The 18,144-nt window shown below is 42.9% G+C and overlaps 1 protein-coding gene across 1 annotated transcript in view; it reads right to left on the bottom strand.

The window, feature by feature from the left end:
• The window catches only part of DNAH10 (dynein axonemal heavy chain 10), a 327,414-nt gene that overhangs the window by 98,892 nt on the left and 210,378 nt on the right, over positions 1 to 18,144 (bottom strand). The window contains exons 52-58 of the mRNA XM_030218355.1: positions 15,684 to 15,855; positions 10,810 to 11,013; positions 10,231 to 10,311; positions 6,300 to 6,497; positions 4,809 to 4,970; positions 3,783 to 3,957; positions 245 to 426 (exon numbers count right to left, since the gene is read on the bottom strand). Coding sequence (XP_030074215.1) covers positions 245 to 426; positions 3,783 to 3,957; positions 4,809 to 4,970; positions 6,300 to 6,497; positions 10,231 to 10,311; positions 10,810 to 11,013; positions 15,684 to 15,855 — 1,174 coding nt within the window. The remainder of the gene's footprint in view (positions 1 to 244; positions 427 to 3,782; positions 3,958 to 4,808; positions 4,971 to 6,299; positions 6,498 to 10,230; positions 10,312 to 10,809; positions 11,014 to 15,683; positions 15,856 to 18,144) is intronic.

The raw sequence follows: 18,144 nt of genomic DNA, 5'->3' as shown, positions 1-18,144 counted from the left end.
GCTTAGCAGAGTTTAAAAAGGGGTTGGACTGTTTCCTAAAGGACAAGTCCATAAACCGCTACTAAACGGACTTGGAAAAATCCAAAATTCCAGGAATAACATGTATAGAATGTTTGTACGTTTGGGAAGCTTGCCAGGTGCCCTTGGCCTGGATTGGCCGCTGTCGTGGACAGGATACTGGGCTCGATGGACCCTTGGTCTTTTCCCAGTATGGCATTACTTATGTACTTAACAGATGCAATACCTTTGACAGTTTTGACTTGATTTTGAGTCACAGAATCAAAATCCATTTCCATTAGAGAACGTAGAAAATTTGGATCAGACATCATTCCTTTCGCAGCTTTCCAACTGATTTCCTTATATCCTCTCATTATCAGAATACACTCACAAACAGTCTGCACCTGTTTAGGGGGTTTAGCAAAAGACCTAGAAATAGATATTAAAAAACAAAAAAACAAAACAATGATCACAACTTTACAAATACATCACAACTGGATATATCTTTGTTGAGGCTACCTTCCAACACGTTTTTCATAAAGATATTTATCATATGGCAAAATGCACCGCATTGAAGGGGAACAGACCGCATGACATCTCCTGTGCAAGAACAGATCACAATTATAGGGGTAAATTTATAACATAACACACACGTGCTTTTCACTCCACCTACTTGGCAGGATTTTCAAAATAAAGCTGCATGCCTACTTTCACTTTGAAACTTTTTTGAAGGAAAATTACCAGTGTGCATTTACACCTGCTAGGTTGTCTGGAAACCTGATTTTTAAAAACAACAAAAAGTCCCCAGTAGTCTAGTAGTCCTCCCTTCCCCCCTCTCAATTTTCCCTGATTAAAAAAAAAATTAAATCCCTGGTATTCCTTATATGGCACAGTGTCCCTACCTGGTGCATCCCACGATAGACTACATGGGGCAGTGCCTGCCATTTTTCAAGATGGCGGCGCTAGAGGCAAGAGCAAGTGGGCATCGCTCTGCCTCTCGTGGTCAGGTATGGTGGGTGGGCTTGGACAATTCTGGGGAAGGGGTCTGGGGGTGGGAGGGTGCCAATAGACACCAGGGAGGGATTTAATTGTTTTTTAATTGGGGAAAGGGGGAGGGTGCCACTAGACTACCGGGAACTTGTTTGGAACACAGAGAGAGGGGGGGACACTAAACTACAGGGGTAGTAAGGTTTGTTTTTATTTGAAATATCGCAGGGAAGGGAGGAGATTGGGGCTGATGACTGCTAGCAATTTTTTTAAAACGTCATCCTTCCTGACAGTGCTTGAGCCAATAGCTGCTCAGGCACTGACTGGAAGACTGACTTTTTGTAATGAGCTGCAGATTACTGTCTCAATTTTAACGTGGCAGTAATTTGCATGCTCACTGCTTGTAGCATGCCACAGTTGTTTTCCAGCGATAGTTTCAAGGTAGAGCTTCACTATCTTGACATGGCCTTGTTAAGATAAGCCTGCTTTGCTGTAATCAATGGAGATAAGCTTTAAGAGCCACTTAGCTACAGTGCATTTCTTTTGCAACAGTTGGGTAAGTTATTTGTGCCTGAAGTCTATTTACCCTTCTAGTGGAGTGACTGCCACCAAGAAGATGACTTTCAGTATCTGAAACTTCATTTTATAGAAGTGTATGGGCTCAGTATAGGGGTTAGAATATAAATTACTCTCAGGTTAGCCTTGTGGTTCAGACAACAGCACAAAAGAGACACATTCAAGTCCAAGGAGGGAGAGAAGATGGATGGCGGTACTGCAGCAACATCTGCTGGCTTTATTTATTTATTTAACATTTTGTTATAGATCCTCTTCTCGGCCAAAGCCATTCAAGATGGTTTACAATTCAGTGCTATTTAACCAGTCAGAATGGTTGCTAACTGGTTAAATAGCGCTTAACTGGCTATCTTCTGATATTCAAAGGGGGATAACCAGTTATCTCCCACTGAATATCCCTGGTTAGTGGCTAGTGGATAGCTGGCTGTCCTGCTTATAATCGAAATAGAAAAACGCCTATATTGTGACCCAAATCGGGAGATAGACGTTTATCTCACAAAAACGAATAAAGCGGTATAATCGAAAGCTGAATTTGGACGTTTTCAACTGCACTCCGTCGCGGATGCGGACAAAGTTGATGGGGGCGTGTCGAAGGCGTGGTGAAGGCGGAACTGGGGCGTGGTTATCGGGCGATCAGAGATGGGCGCCTTTCACCAATAATGGAAAAAAAATATGCGTTTTTAGCGAGAATTTAGGGCACTTTTCCTGGACCCTGTTTTTCCATGAATATGGCCCCAAAAAGTGCCCTAAATGACCAGATGACCACTGGAGGGAATCGGGGATGACCTCCCCTGACTCCCCCAGTGGTCACAAACCCCCTCCCACCACAAAATATGCCGTTTCACAACTTTTTATTTTCACCCTCAAATGTCATACCCACCTCCCTGGCAGCAGTATGCAGGTCACTGGAGCAGTGATTAGGGGGTGCAGTGGACTTCAGGCAGGTGGACCCAGGCCCATTCCCCCCCACCTGTTACACTTGTACTGGTAAATGGGAGCCCTCCAAACCGCCCCCCAAACCCACTGTACCCACATGTAGGTGCCCCCCTTCACCCCTTAGGGCTATAGTAATGGTGTAGACTTGTGGGCAGTGGGTTTTGAGGGGGATTTGGGGGGCTCAACACCCAAGGGAAGGGTGCTATGCACCTGGGAGCTGTTTTACCTTTTTGTTTTGTAAAAGTGCCCCCTAGGGTGCCCGGTTGGTGTCCTGGCATGTGAGAGGGACCAGTGCACTACGAATCCTGGCCCCTCCCACGAATAAATGTCTTGGAGTTATTCGTTTTTGAGCTGGGCGCTTTCGGTTTCCATTATCGCTGAAAAACAAAAACGCCCAGCTCAAAAAAAGATAAACGTCCATGTTTTTCGAAAATACGGTTCGGTCCGCCCCTTCATGGACCCGTTCTCGGAGATAAACGCCCATGGAGATAGACGTTTCCGTTCGATTATGCCCCTTCACATCACCCAATATAACTGGCTATCCGCCAATTTTTAAACCAGTTATATCTTTGGCCAGTTTAAAGATAACTGGCTAAGTCTGAATATTGATTTAGCCGATTATCTTTAAAACGGCCAAAAATAAACTGGATATTCAATGCCGATCACCGGAAACAGCCAGGCACTGAATATCCGGGCTTAGTACCGACTGCAGGAGTTTAACTGGTCAAACTCCCATGGTCTGAATATTGACCCTAATATACATCCATCACATCATCAAGAACAATAATACAATACAAAAACTATGGAATTAATTGCCAAAGAATGTGGTAAGAGCAGTTAGCTTAGCAGGGTTTAAAAAAGGTTTGGAACAGTTGCTAAAAGAAAGCAGCAAAAAATCTGTTTTACTCTTTTGGGATTTTGCCAGGTACTTGTGACCTGGATTGGCCACTGTTGGAAACAGGATACTGGACTTGATGGACCTTCGGTCTGTCCCAGTATGGCAATGCTTATGTACTTAACTAAAATATTGTCTTCTGCAAATAAAAAAGTTTTCAAAGCTTTCTGAAAGCCTTCAATAAGAGTTAAATTTCTTAACTCATTGGGCAATTTATTCTATCCTACTACCACCACTTGTCTAAAAGTCATTTTGCTCCATAACTGTTTTTTTTTAAGTTTTATCGAGGAAAATCAATAATGGGGTTGGTAGAGGGGGGAAACGGGAGGGTGGAAGAAGAGTAAATTATGCCATTTTAAATGGTATGTGCTCTGAGAGGTCCCACTCTGCTTACCTGATCTCAGTCACATCAGACTTGTCCAGTTTTTGCAGTTCAAGTTTAGCTGCTTCTAAAATAGGCATCGCATCAGCAAGGGCACTCTCTGCTTCCTTCTTCTCCACCGCAATGATCTTATTTTGCTCCTCTATCTCAATAGCTTTTTCTTCAGCAAGTTTCTTCTTTTCCTCAGCTGTAACAAGACTCAAGTTTAACAGATGTACTTGAACATGCAGTGATTTAATTATAAGTTTGAAGGTCACAAAATCCATGTGCAAAAATCAGGGCTGGTGGTTGGGAGGCAGGAATAATGTTGGGCAGACTTATACGGTCTGTACCAGAGCTGGTGGTGGGAGGCGGGGCTGGTGGTTGGGAGGCAGGGATAGTGCTGGGCAGACTTATACGGTCTGTACCACAGCTGGTGGTGGGAGGCGTGGCTGGTGGTTGGGAGGCGGGGATAGTGCTGGGCAGACTTGTACGGTCTGTGCCCTGAAGAGGACAGGTACAAATCAGGGTAGGATATACACAAAAAGTAGTACATATGAGTTTATCTTGTTGCGCAGACTGGTTGGACCGTGCAGGTCTTTTTCTGCCATCATCTACTATGTTACTATGTGCAAAAATCTAAAGTATTCTCCCAGGCTTATAAGTCATAAAAAGAGGAGAACCATCTTTGAACATCAGTATATCCACCCTTAAATTTTTGTGGCAATATAGCATCTTCAAACTAAATTGAATTTAAGTCCTAAGAATCAATTTATTGAATGTGATCCCATTTTTTGGAAGGAAAAAAGTCTGCAAACTGAACTAGTAAAGCAGTAATAATGTCCTGCGCTTGGCACTGCCATGACAGCTCATTTTAATTGAGCAAAACTCATAGAAAATAAGTACAAATCTATAAAGTCTAGCCTGGAACATTCTTGATTTCCTGTAGGAAGTAAACACTTGAAGATACAGATTTTCCGTACAACTCTGAGGTGGTTCTTCACTATATAATGTCAGTTATGCTTCTATGTACACCAATGAAAATAAAGCCAAGCTTACCCACAGCCGTGTTGACAGCTATCTCTTCTAATAATGCTTCGCATGCAGCCGATTTCTCTGCTAGTACTATCTTCTGCTCTGCTAGCTTCAGGTTTAACTCCACCAACTGAATGCTTGCTTCCTTCAGCTTATCTAAGCCACCTTCCAGGCGCTTACATTGTGCTGGACAAGAAAAAGTGACAAGATCCATTTTCAGGGTAAAATTCCAACTCCGTATGCTTATGTTTTAAGATTTTATCCACAGTACTTGTTTTTGTTTGAACAAAAGCTATCAATTGTCTTACTTTCATAGGTAATTCAAATATTAAATAATGTTTTAATATCAAAGACTGGCTACATTTACAAATATTAGGGGTCCTTTGACTAAGGTGCACTGAAAAATGGCTTGCTGTAGTGTAGGCGCGGGTTATGGGCATGCGTCGATCCATTTTTCAGCACGCCTGTAAAAAAGGTCTTTTAAAATTTTTTGCCAAAAATGGACGTGCAGCAAAATCAAAATTGCCACACGCCCAGTTTGGATCTGCGGCCTTACCGCTGGCCATTGACCTAGCGGTAAAGTCTTACATGGTAACTGGGTGGTAATGACCTACACGCGCCAAATGCTAGTTGGCGCGCATCCGATGTGCGCGTCCGAAAATAAAAAATATTTTTCGGATGCGCATATCGGACACACGACAAAAATGAAATTACCGCAAGTCACTCAGTAGGCCGGGCGGCAACTCTATTTTGGGGCGTGTTGGGTGTGCGTAGAACCTTTTGCGGCTTAGTAAAAGGATTTCTATTTCCAGATTTGTTCTATTGAAATTGGAAGAATATGGAAAAAGAAATCAATAGTGGTACCAATAATAATTGGGGCTTTGGAACCCATACCACAAAACATTACAAAGAATTCGGAATTGCTTAACCTGGAAGGACTTCTACCTTACCAGCTAAACAATGATTTTTACTCAGAGCTGCATATATTCTATGACAATAGAATATATGCAGGTCCTAGGTAGAATCTACATTCATGGAGGACGCAACCAGAGTAATTTCCAAAGGTATTTTCCAAGGAACACGGACTGAATGAAGATTGTCTTCCTCAAATGTGGCTGAGAGCATATGCAGGTTCCATACATTGTGAACTTTTAGCAATGAGCATGATTAGGTCAGAGGAGGAAAACAGCACACGTATATCTGGTTTCTGAAATACCATGCATACTATTTTCCCCCTGTTCAGCCACTCATACAAACTGCAAGCACAGAATATGTAGACATTTTTAGCTTGCACACTTCGCTCTTGCCAATTTTCAGAGAAAATAAAAAACCACCACCACCACCACTGGTCATTTCTCTTTGAAAACTGGAGTACAGCATGTGTATCGAAAGTACCTGGGTAAGTTGTAACTGTTTGAAAATTGCTCTTATATGAGTACTGATGTGAATACAATCCTTTCATCAATTGATAACTGACTGCCTATATCAAATAGACTTTTCCATACCACCTCTTACCTATATTAAATAGGGTTTTTTCTTCCAGCAGTTTTGAGTAGGTATTGATGAAGTCAAGATAATTTTTTGGAGTGACATAGTTGCTACGTCTCAGTTTCTGTTGAAATTTAATGCTGAAACTCCCCACAGAGTCATGTACCATAACGACATGACCCATTACAGATTGTGCATGTGTAGATGGAATCCTTGGATTCTCCCCTGAAAAACCATTTAAAACATAAAAATTAAGTTCAGATCACTCTGTATATAATAAGCAGCTGTCCGTATGTTTCTTCTTTACTGGTGTTGGGGCTGCCTGTAAGGGATGCAGACCACAATCTAAACCAAAAGTTTAACAGACAGGAAACCCATACCCTCCCTGCCCGCTTTGGCAACAACACTGGAGAGACTGTGCATCTAGGAGGGAACCTTGGCCCCGCCTCCCCAAATGGAGGTGATGCTGCTGCCTGGACTAAGGTTGGGGGGCCCACCATGTATTTTTCCTCTTGTTATATGATGAGCTTTTCCACCAATGGCATATAAATACATTCCCCCCAATATTCAAAGTTATTTAACTGGCCAGAAATGGCCGCTGACCAGTTAAATAGCGTTTTGGTGCCTAAACACAAATATTCAGTGCGAGATAACCAGTTATCTCTGCTGAATATTCATGGTCAGTGCCAAAACGTTATCTAGCTATATCGTGCCATAACCAGCAATATTCAGTGCTGACCGGCTAAGTTTAGCGGGCAAATTGGACCGCATACATAGCAGCCCTATCTTTGCCCACTACTAATGTAACCAGCCAAGGGTTGGAACTACTGCTGGGCTGCAGAGGTAGCCCGGCGGTACTTCCTTTTTAGCGAGCTGTAAGCCTGTGTTGGGCTTACCGCCGCTTTGTAAAAGGTGCCCTTAGCTGGTTACGTTAGCGTAGCCAAAGAAAACCAGATATTCAATGCCTGTCACCGGAAACGGCCCAGCATTGAATATCAAGGGTCAGGACCGACTTCGGCATTTATGTGGGCTGCATCCTGCCGGCTGAATATCGGCCCTATTCAATCTAGGAAAACAGATTGTATTAACATAGGGGATCCTTTTACCATGGTGCGCTAAGCCCCAATACAGGCTTAGCAAACTGAAAAGGGCTTACCGCTGGATGCGCTAAAGTGCACTGCAAACATTTCCCTATTTGCACGTGCTAATCTCATGCTATTTATTTTTTGAATTATTTTTTGCAAGGGGGCATGGCACAGGCAGAGAATGGGTGTGGACGCGCTAACCAGCTAACACATTCACACTAGGGCATGCCAACTGGTTAATGCGGGGTAACTGCAGGAGCCCTGAGCTCCTCCTAAATAGGAAGCAGGAAGTGCTTCCGCCTTAATTATTTGCAGGTGCCATGCACTAATGACAACATTAGTGCATGACCTGCAAATCAAAAAATGAAAAATGCCCTAATTTCCCATTGTGGTAAAAATGAGCTTGGATGCATTAAGCTCATTTTTTTAGCACAGCTTAGTAAAAGGACCCCATAATTTGGAATTTGAAATACTGAAATCTAATTTTCACGGTAATATTGCACTCCCTTGCACATGCCGAGGGAGGTCAACCTGGTAAATCTTTATTTTCAGGTACCCAGTCAACCTTTTCCCTTGTGTAAAAATTAAAGCTGTATATGCTGTTTCTCTGATTTTTTTTTCACAAAAAATTTTAAAAACTACTAAAAAGAGCAAAATTATAAATACTTCAGAGAATTTTGCTCAACAAAGAAGCAGTAACAAAAAAAAAAAGATAACTTTTTTAGGAGGTAATTGCATAACAGAAAGTGAATTCATTCATATCTTCACTCCCTGCACTTTGATGCATTTTCAGTGTGAAAGTAGAGTCATTGTTTTCCCTTTGAAAACTATCCCAGATAAGATACCCACATGTACACTGGTTTTCATAGATACCTTTCCTGAAGAAAATATGCACATGTTTTTGGAAATGCACAAGTATGCATGTACTTCCAAAGCTCACCCCCAGACTGGGTAAAAGTAGAGGTGAAATGGCACTGAGGGGGCAATTCTAGAATGAGTGCTAAAATTTGGGACCCCAAAACCTATGCGTTAAGACAGTATTCTATAACGGTATCTGGGCGCCCAGATTCTCTTATAGAATAAAGTCTAGGTTGGAATTTAGACGCAAACATAATGTAAAAGACAGGTGTATGTTGGCACCGAGCCTAAGCGTGTGACCCGTCCATGTCCTGTCCACATGCATGTCCCCTTTGCCACACTAAAAAGTGACTGGCACTGATGTCAGCACGTGGGTTTTCTGAGCACTGCGGCCACTTGTAGCATGGCGGTAAAATGGCTGCCTCACCATATTTGTTTCTAATGTGCACATGCTAATTTTCCTATTAGCACATGGCCATTACCGCAGGAGACCTTACTGCCACCTATTTAGGAGGTGGTATGGGCTCCTTCGCTACTCCCACACTAATGGGGTAGCATGCGGTAATGTGCCCGCACTACCCGATTAGCACAGACATGCCTACTCTCCGCCCATGGGCACGCCTCCCATGCTGAAAAATAAAAAAACATTTTCTAGTGCGAGATTAGCGCTCACTGAGCGGGAAACTACTGCAGGACGCCTCAGTGCGTCCCGCAGTAGTACTCTTTGAGCACACAGAAGGCTCACATTAGACCTTCTATGCCTTAATAAAAGGGCCCCTTCTAAAATAGTGCCTATGGGGCCCTTTTACAAACCGGCGGTAAGTCCAATGCAAGCTTATGTTTAAGAAGGCGTGGGACAGGCACATGGGATCTCTTAGGAAAAGGAGGAGTTAGTGGTTACTGAGGATGGGCAGACTCATGTTTCTCTGTTTCTATGTTTCAATATGGAGCTACCGCCGGCCCAACACGGATGACAGCAGTTGTTCCAACCCTAGCAAGCACCATTTCCCACCCTAGAGAAAACAGGGCACTATTTTCTAGCATGGCAGTTATCCAGAGGTAATCAGGCAGCACCGTGAGCTACCCGGTTAGCACCAGGTTAGTGTGGGAGCCCTTACTACCACCTCACTGGGTGGCGCTAAGTGCTCCTCCTCACATGGTCACATGATAAGAGAAATCTTACCGCATGGCCATGGCTATTTTCAGCTTTTACCCGCTGCGGCAAAAAGGGCCACAGCACGTGACAAAAATGGCCCCCACCGCTAGCGCAGGGCCCTTTTTACCACAGCTTAGTAAAAGGGCCCTATTTGGGCGCCTAACTTCCATTTGAGCACCTAACTTGTGGCACACTATATAGAATTAGGGACTAAGCCTACACCTACCTGTATAGAGGGCAGACAATTTTTTAAAACCTAGTTTTGAACCCAGATAGCTGTGCTGGTGAGTCACTTGTCAAGTGTGCTAGAAAGGTGATTCAGGAACTTAAAATGAAACAATACATATAGGATTGGATTTAGTAAATGACGCTCAAAATCTGTCGTAAAAAAAAATTGGTGCTGAACGGTATTCTATAATGGGCGTTCCAGGATTGGCTCCCTTTATAGAATAGCATGTAGCACCAGGATCTGCACTCAATTTGGGGTTCAAGGATTTACACCAACTGGAGCCAGGTGTAAATCCCAGTGGGCAAGCTGGGCACGGATCCACACTATTCTATAACACTGTCTGCATTTTAAGGGAACACCCCTGACCCGCCCATGTATCACCCACCGTTACACCCCCTTTGCAGATCTGCATGGAAACAATTAGGCGCAATTCTGTAAATAGGTGTGTTAGTGTATTTTCACACAGATCTGCCATTTCTGCCCCGTTTCGGCACTTTGCATCCGTTAGAATGCTTTTCTGTGCCGAAAGCTCATCGTGGAAGTAGCACCTCACATTAGGCGCCATATATAGAATTCCCCTGATACTGTAAATAACGACTAAAGATGTAAAGATAAAGGTGTGTTACTTACCTAAAAATGAATTAGCAACTGCATGCAAAGCTTGAGGTGGCCATGGTAGAAACCAGTCAATACCTGTATTATTTACCAGACCTTTTCAATAAAGAAATAACATTTTAATATCAACAATTTTTTTATTCAGGATCTCAATAACAAGACAACAACTCTTGAACAAAAAAACACAACAAAGCAAAACTGAACAAAGTACTATGATGCACAAAGGCAAATAGAAGGTCTGGATCCCAAACTTATAACCCCCCCCCCCCCCCACACACACACACACACACACACACACAGTCACACACACACAAACCCTAAACCCCATTAAAGAAATAATATTTTTAAAACAATATCATAAAAATCATATGTAAATTATAGCATGTTACATTTTGTGACTAAGTTATAAACTCTCAATTTATTTGCACATTTTTCAAACTGCATCATTTAAAAATCCTGAAGCAATTTTAAAACATTCAGAGCTAAATAACTGAAGTGTTCCACATCTGTGCCATACATACGGGTGCCATAAATACAGCAAGCAATGAATAATGAGTACTTCTTTATACATCTGAGTTGAAGAATGAGATTTACCTGGAAAATTTCTACACCTTGTTCTAAGAGTATCACCCGCTGGAGACATGCCAAGGACAATATGGAGATTGTTGGCGCTCTTGTTTACAAAAAATTGCCACACGCTCTCTTTGGCTGGCCCCACTCCATTTTTATTTGCTTCATCTCTCACTTGACTTAAGACAGACTCTTTTTCATCATCTGGGAAAAGTGCTGGTACCATTCCTATTATACACAAAACGTTTGGGTGAGAAAGGAATAACACTACAGGGAAAGACAGGGGGAGAAAAATGTCTCCTTGGTAGCTTTTACAATCATCTGTAGAGAGAGCTCAGCCATAGGGAGAAAAAAGAACAAAGGATTTGTAAGGTATCTGAAGCACGGCAACTCACAATGCATGCTTAGAAATATTTTGTAGGTTTTCTGAGCTCTGAGGAAGCTGAAACATGTCAGTGCCATGGAATGGCCTCAAAGGACAGATTTTCAAAAAGAAATAACCACTATTATTATTATTATTATTAACATTTGTATAGCGCTACCAGACGCACGCAGCGCTGAACACCTGACACAGAGAGACAGTCCCTGCTCAATAGAACTTACAATCTAAAAACACAGACAGACAAGACAACCAAGGGTGAGGAAAGCACTGGGTGAGAAGGAACAAGGATAGGGTAATTGAGTAGTGGTTAGGAGCCAAAAGCAGTGGTGAAAAGATGGGTTTTCAGCATAGATTTGAAAACAGGTAGAGATGGAGCTAGGCGTAAAGGCTCAGGAAGTCCGTTCCAGGCATAAGGTGCCGTGGGCTAAAATGGGGAAAATTGTTAGATATGTGATACCAGAACAGCATGGAGTTGCTATGTTGGGGTGGAGCCTAGAGGAGAGAGAAGTGGTCATCCCACAGTTAGTGGACCTATGCCCGCCTATTAGCTGTAGCTAAGTGGAAGGACATTATACCCCTCAGGAGAACTGAGTGTAAAAAAAAAAAGCCTTGCAAATTTTTGAAATGGAGAAACTGACAGAAATGATATAAAAGAGAATGAATAAATTCGAAAATGTCTGGACACCCTTCTGGAGACATTTGACTAAGAGCCCGATGTTCAAAGCAAACCAGGATTGCAACATTTCATTTAGACTGGTTTTAGTCAGTCTAAATGAAACGTTTTTTTTGCGTGCAATGCACAGAGGATTTCGGCCATTGCTTTACCATGTACAGAAGCAGTGACCAAAAGTCCCATGCTAATGAGCTCACAAGTATTAAAATGAGTTCATTAGCAATTACGTGCAAGGAACAGAGAAATGGCTCATGGGAAATCCCTGCCCTAACAACTAGAAACTACCAACAGCCGTCAATAGTGTCTGCTGCTAACTTTCCTGTCAGTTTCTAAGCACTGATTGCCTCAGGGACTGACAGGAAAGTCAGGCCGTGGTCCCTTACCCTAAACCCTTCCCTGTGCCTCCAAACCACAGTGGACCCCAAATCCCCGGGGATCCAGTAGACCCCATTCCGACCCCCCTCCACAACCACAAAACAGTGGCCGCGGTGGTCTAGTAAGTCCTCCAGACCCCTCCATACCGTTTTTTGGAGGCAGGAGGCACGCTTACTCCCTCCTGCCTCTGGGCCCACCTTTCTCAAAATTGCTGCACCAGCCCCGGGGCATCCTGGGATGCAGTGGGAGGGGCCTAAGTATCCTATAAGGAGCTTTTCCCTTATATGGAACTTAGACCCCCCCCCCCTCCCAGTGCATCCCAAGATGCACCAAGCAAGGGCTGGGTACTGCCATTTTGAGAAGGGAGTGCCCAGAGGCAGTTGAGAGTAAGAGTTCCTTCTGCCTCTGATAAAAAGTATGTGGAAGGGATGAGGGCAGGGTCATTAGACCACCATGGCCACTGTTTTTTGGTTGCGGGGGGGGGAGGGGGTCGGAGGGTACACTGGACCTTCAGGGATTTTTTGGTTGGGGGGGGGGGGTTAGGAGGAGGTCCAGTCACTGGACATATGCACAAGAGCTGTGCCTACTGCACAGCTCTTGTGGGCATGCGCCAGGAATGCTCAGACCCCTTTACTGACCAATGCTCAACACTAACAGTGTGCATATAATTTGCACGCTGTTAGTGTTGAGCATTGATTGGAGTTGGTACTCTCCTCTCAGGAACCTGTAAGCCACATTGAGCCTACTGCTATGCGGGAAAATGTGGGATACAAATGTAATAAATAAATAAATAATTCCAACTCAGTGATCAGCCAATGTTTTTCCAGCGCTGTTCCCTACAGCACCAGAGTTCTGTGCAGCACACCCTAAGTCCAATAAATACTGTAAGAACTACACCAGGGAGTGAAGTGGGGAGAGGGGGGAATACAGGGAAATTGATTGTGATGAGTGTGCATATGGGGTGATAGGGTGTACATTACACATTATACATTAGAAGGTATAACACAACATGTGTTTCTTGTGATCTCTGATATGGAAGATAAAGTGATGTTGGTGTCCTTTTTATATATTTGTTCAAAAACGAATACATTCAGGGGAAGTTAAATCGCTTTTTTGAGGCTATCTGCTGATATTCAGCGGCACTTAAATGGTGTAGAGCTGATATGATTGAATGTGGGAGATGAGCATTGAGGCCTGATACATCCTATGCCCAAATGAATCTAGTGTCTAGGCTTATCTGTCTGGGGGAGCCAAGGCAACATCCCTGGAGCTCCTAGCCTGCTAAGCATGGATTCAACCACCAAGGACTGATGAGGCAATTGTGGCCTGTAAAATCCAGGTGTACTTTGAATCCGATACATGGTGTCAATTTTTTGGGGCATAACTGGGACAGACAAAGAGGACTCCCAATTTTTCACCTGAACATCTTGAAGAATCCTGTGAAGAGGGACAGTCACAGCCTCCCTAGGAGGTGAATTGTAGTCCAGAACCTTGAACATCTCAGATGGATGTCTGAAAATGGCCAAAAAAAATGTCCCTCTGCTGGAAATGTCCAAATCGCGATTTTCAAAAGGCAGAATTTGGATGTTTTACACTGCAGTTCATCCAAATAGCAAGGGGACATGTTGGAGATGTGTTTTGGGCGAGACTAGGAAAGGCCCAAAACTAGGATGTCTTTCAGTGATAATGGAATGGGAAGAAACATCCAAAGCAAAAAAAGGACGTTTTTACCTAGACCTGTTTCAATCACGTCCAGGGTGCAAACAGGTGACCTGACTGAGGAGCTGACCACTGAAGGGAAAAAGGCATAACCCCGCCTTAATTTCCCAGTGGTTACTGACCCCCTTCCACCGCCCTGTACCCTGGTTCATAAAATTATCTACGGCGAAGCCCCGGGATACATGACAGACCTCATAGACCTACCAACCAGAAACACAACAGGATCAACACGAACATACCTACATCTCCACTACCCAAGCTGCAAAGGACTCAAATGCAAATCAACCTATGCATCCAGCTTTTCCTACATAAGCACACAACTATGGAACGCATTACCAAAAGCCGTGAAAACAACTTATGATCACCTAAACTTCCAGAAATCATTAAAAACTAACCTGTTCAAAAAGGCATACCCTACCTATCCAACTTAAATGCCTGTACCCTGCAACACAACGAAACCAAAGATCGTAATGGACATATAATAACTCTTCCTCTCTACGATTCCCTAATGTGTCTGTACACACGAACCTTATTCTACCACAACATTACTGTATTTGTTCATACCGGAATTGGCGAATGCCTTTACGGTACTATGTAAGCCACATTGAACCTGCAAATAGGTGGGAAAATGTAGGATACAAATGTAACAAATAAAAAAAATAAATAAAGTGACAGTGCAGGCTCTATGACAGCAAAGGAGTAGCCTAGTGGTCAGTGCAGTGGACTTTAAACAATGGGACCGCCATTTTGCACCTGAGAAAGTTGGAGACGGTGTGATGTATCGTGGGACTGTTTGGAATCTTAAGATTGTTTTAGGTACGAGGCTGGACTTGAAGTGAATCGTGAAGATATCCTCAGTGGAGATAAGTACCTACTTCAAGCAATATTTTTTGATATGTTTTGATACTTTTGGACAGTTTGAAATTTTAGTCTCCGTGTTATGCGTTTGTGGAGGCAGTGCTTGATATAGTGGAGTTTTTTTTGTGAAGACACATGATTGAAATGGTTCCCTCTTTAAACAAAAGGCATGTCCTTTGAAAAATGAGGAAGTTCCAATTGTTCTGAAGTCTTTTTTTCTCCACTTTTTTCATTATTACCTGCCTTGGTTGCCCCCAAACGATACATATATAAGGTAGAATTGTTGCTATTTTTTTGATATTGTATTCTACTTATTCCGAAGAATTTGTAGTAGTACCCAGATATAACTCCCATTTTAATTCTTTTATATCCATACAAATACGTGAGCTCTCCTAGAACATAGAAATAAATATCTACTGTACCTGATTTAATAAGAGGCCTGCAAGAATGATGGCTATTGTTGTGATGTATCTTTAGGTACAGCAGGTTTTTATCTGGTCCTGGAGGGCTCACAATCACATATACATGAATTAAGGTGGGATTTGTACCTGTTTAAAATCCACTGCACTGACCACTAAGTTCCCCCCCCCCCTGCTCTGCAGGGATGTCTGTGCGGCCATTTTTGTACAAATGATGCCAGACAGACATTTTTTTGCCTGGTTTTTTGGCGTTCACATTTTGGACATTTCAGTTTGGAAAACGGCTATTCATTTTTGATGATTTCGGTGTAAGAATATCCTTCTCACATATTTACAAACAGGAAATCCCGAAGTTTTTCTTGTTTGAAAATGTCTGTGAAATGAATGGGGGGGGGGGGGTTTGACGTTATGAGCAGGACATTCCAATACTGACTTGGATATTCTTTCGAAAATGCCCCTCCATGTTACTCACCTGATGTTAACATATTATTAATGAGTTCCAGGAATCCCTCTTCAGCTACATGGGCATCCGTAAAAAGAAAAATTATCTTCTTGTTTTCTATGCCAAGTTTGAGGTACAGATTCTTTAAGTCATCTCTGAAACTGTTCTCTCCATAGCCTCGACTCAGAACAATTTCAAACACCTAATGCATGAAAAAAAAAATCAAATTTACTGGTATAGTTCAATCCTATAGTAAAAAGACAGTCCTATGGACTTATGCTGAGTATCTCACAGGAGAAACAGCCATGGGCCTACAGGCAACATAAAGTCCTAAAGGCTCTGCTATGTAAAAATAAACATAAAATAGCCCTGGTGAATGAGTTTAAAAGAGGGGACCTACGCTAGCGTCAGCGAATGTTTGTGATGCACGCTGAGGCCCCCTTTTACCACAGCGGGTAAAAGGCTGTCTTTTTTTCTGGAAAAGAAATGGCCGTGTGGTAAGTGAACCACTTGCCACACAGCCATTTTGGGGGAAGCACTTACTGCCACCCATTGAGGTGGTGGTAAAGGCTCCCGCGCTAACCAGGTGGTAAAGCAGTAGCGCTACAAAAACAGAAAATATTTTTGTAGCACTGGAAATGGTGTGAGCTGGGGTAGCCCGGCAGTAGTTCCAGATTGGCACGAAGCAAGCCTGTTGTCATGCGCCAACACTTTAGTAAAAGGCCCCCTATTTTATAAAGCAACTCCAATCCAGCTCTGCCCGAGCACCACTCCTGGGAATGCCCATCCAATAACAATACTTTAGTTGGCAGTGGCACACATACTTGTATGCATTCACCCACACAATTTATAACAGCCAAACATGGAAAAGATGGATTTATTTATTTTCATGACTGATGGTCTAATGATTAATATATTAACCTGCACAAAATCTCATGATGTCTCGGTCTACAGGCTTTTCCCCGGATTCTACATAACGCAACTTAAGTTGTGCGTGCAAATCCAGTCATATTCTGGATTTGCACGTGCAACTTAATTACTTATCCAGTCAATCAGCGCCAATAATTGCTACTTAATAAACAATTATTGACACTAATTGACATTAATTAGAATTTACACACAGAACTGTCTAAATGTATTCTATAATGTGACGTGCGTACATTCTAAGTCGCATAGTTGAAAAGGGAGCATGGCCATGGGCATGTTGTGGGCATTTCTAAAATCTATGTGCATTGCTATAGAATACACCCGGTCTGTGTGTAATTTAAGCGTCGGCATTTACACCAAGTTTTACTTGGCATAACTGCCCACGACTAAATTTAGTCACATGGAAGGGTGCTCGGCGTATTCTATAAACCGCATGGAAATTTACACTTACTCTATAGAATAAGCCTAGGCGCATTTCGTTTGGCACCAATTTTTTAGGCATGATATATAGAATCTAGTCCTTTGTGCTGCATGGGGTAATTTTATAAAGGCTATTTACTTGCTCTGAAATAACTGAAACCAAATAAATTAACCTAAGTCTTAAAAGGAGTCATGTTTCTTTACTGTCCTATAAGTAAACACTGCTTGATAGAGATACCTGCAATAAGCTTAAGGGGAGATATTCAGCCCATGACAGTGGACAGTTTTAAAGCCGCTGACAGCCACGGGCTAAATTAGACCCGGATATTAAATGCTGGACCATGTCCAGGCACTGGCATTGAATATCTGGGTGCTGGCTGACATTCAATGTCGGTATCCACATACAGTACAGTCTCGATTATCCGACCTTCACTAACCCAACTATCCAGCATATTTGACAGACATCCCCAGTGTCGTCATCACATTTATTTCTATTAAAAATCTTTGTTTTAGAACAATTTTTGAAAACTGGGGACTCTATGCCTTTGTTTATGAATTGTTCATGGGGCTTATGCAGCGTTTTCCATATTATCCGACATTTACTTATCCGACAATGGGTCGGTCCCATTTACGTCGGATAATCGAGACTGTACTGTACCTCAGCAGGCAAAGATCAGACCACATAAAAAGCAGTCCTATCTCTCCAGTTAGGTATGCAGATACCTGCACTGAATATTGCCTGTGTCCATATATTTCCAGCTCCACCCAACTCTGGACACTGCTGTGACATCACACCAGATTTTCAGTGGCACTATGCATTTAAGGGATGCTGAAAATCCAAGGACGGCCCTCTCAGTATGCTTCTCAGCAGGCAGAAGCCTCTCCTGCCCACTTAAACCACACTGAATATCAACCCCCTTATTTTCTCACCCATCTACTGGGGAGCTTGGTCATGCTTCCTCTCAAGTCTGGCCTGACCACTAGGCAGATTAAGCATCTGGCTAGAGCAGAACAATTTGGGGAGGTGGTGGTACCTACACTGCAGTAATCAGCATCTCTAAACAGCTGGTGCAGGACCTTGATCACCCCTGTGGCTCAAAGCCTGCCAGGTCTCACCCCATCCAAAACATAAAGTTCAGAGGGG

Source organism: Microcaecilia unicolor, chromosome 11 (genome assembly GCF_901765095.1).
Source record: "Microcaecilia unicolor chromosome 11, aMicUni1.1, whole genome shotgun sequence".
Classification (NCBI taxonomy): Eukaryota; Metazoa; Chordata; class Amphibia; order Gymnophiona; family Siphonopidae; genus Microcaecilia; species Microcaecilia unicolor.
Note: the sequence above shows the minus strand (reverse complement) of the source record. Positions and strands in the feature narration are given on the sequence as shown.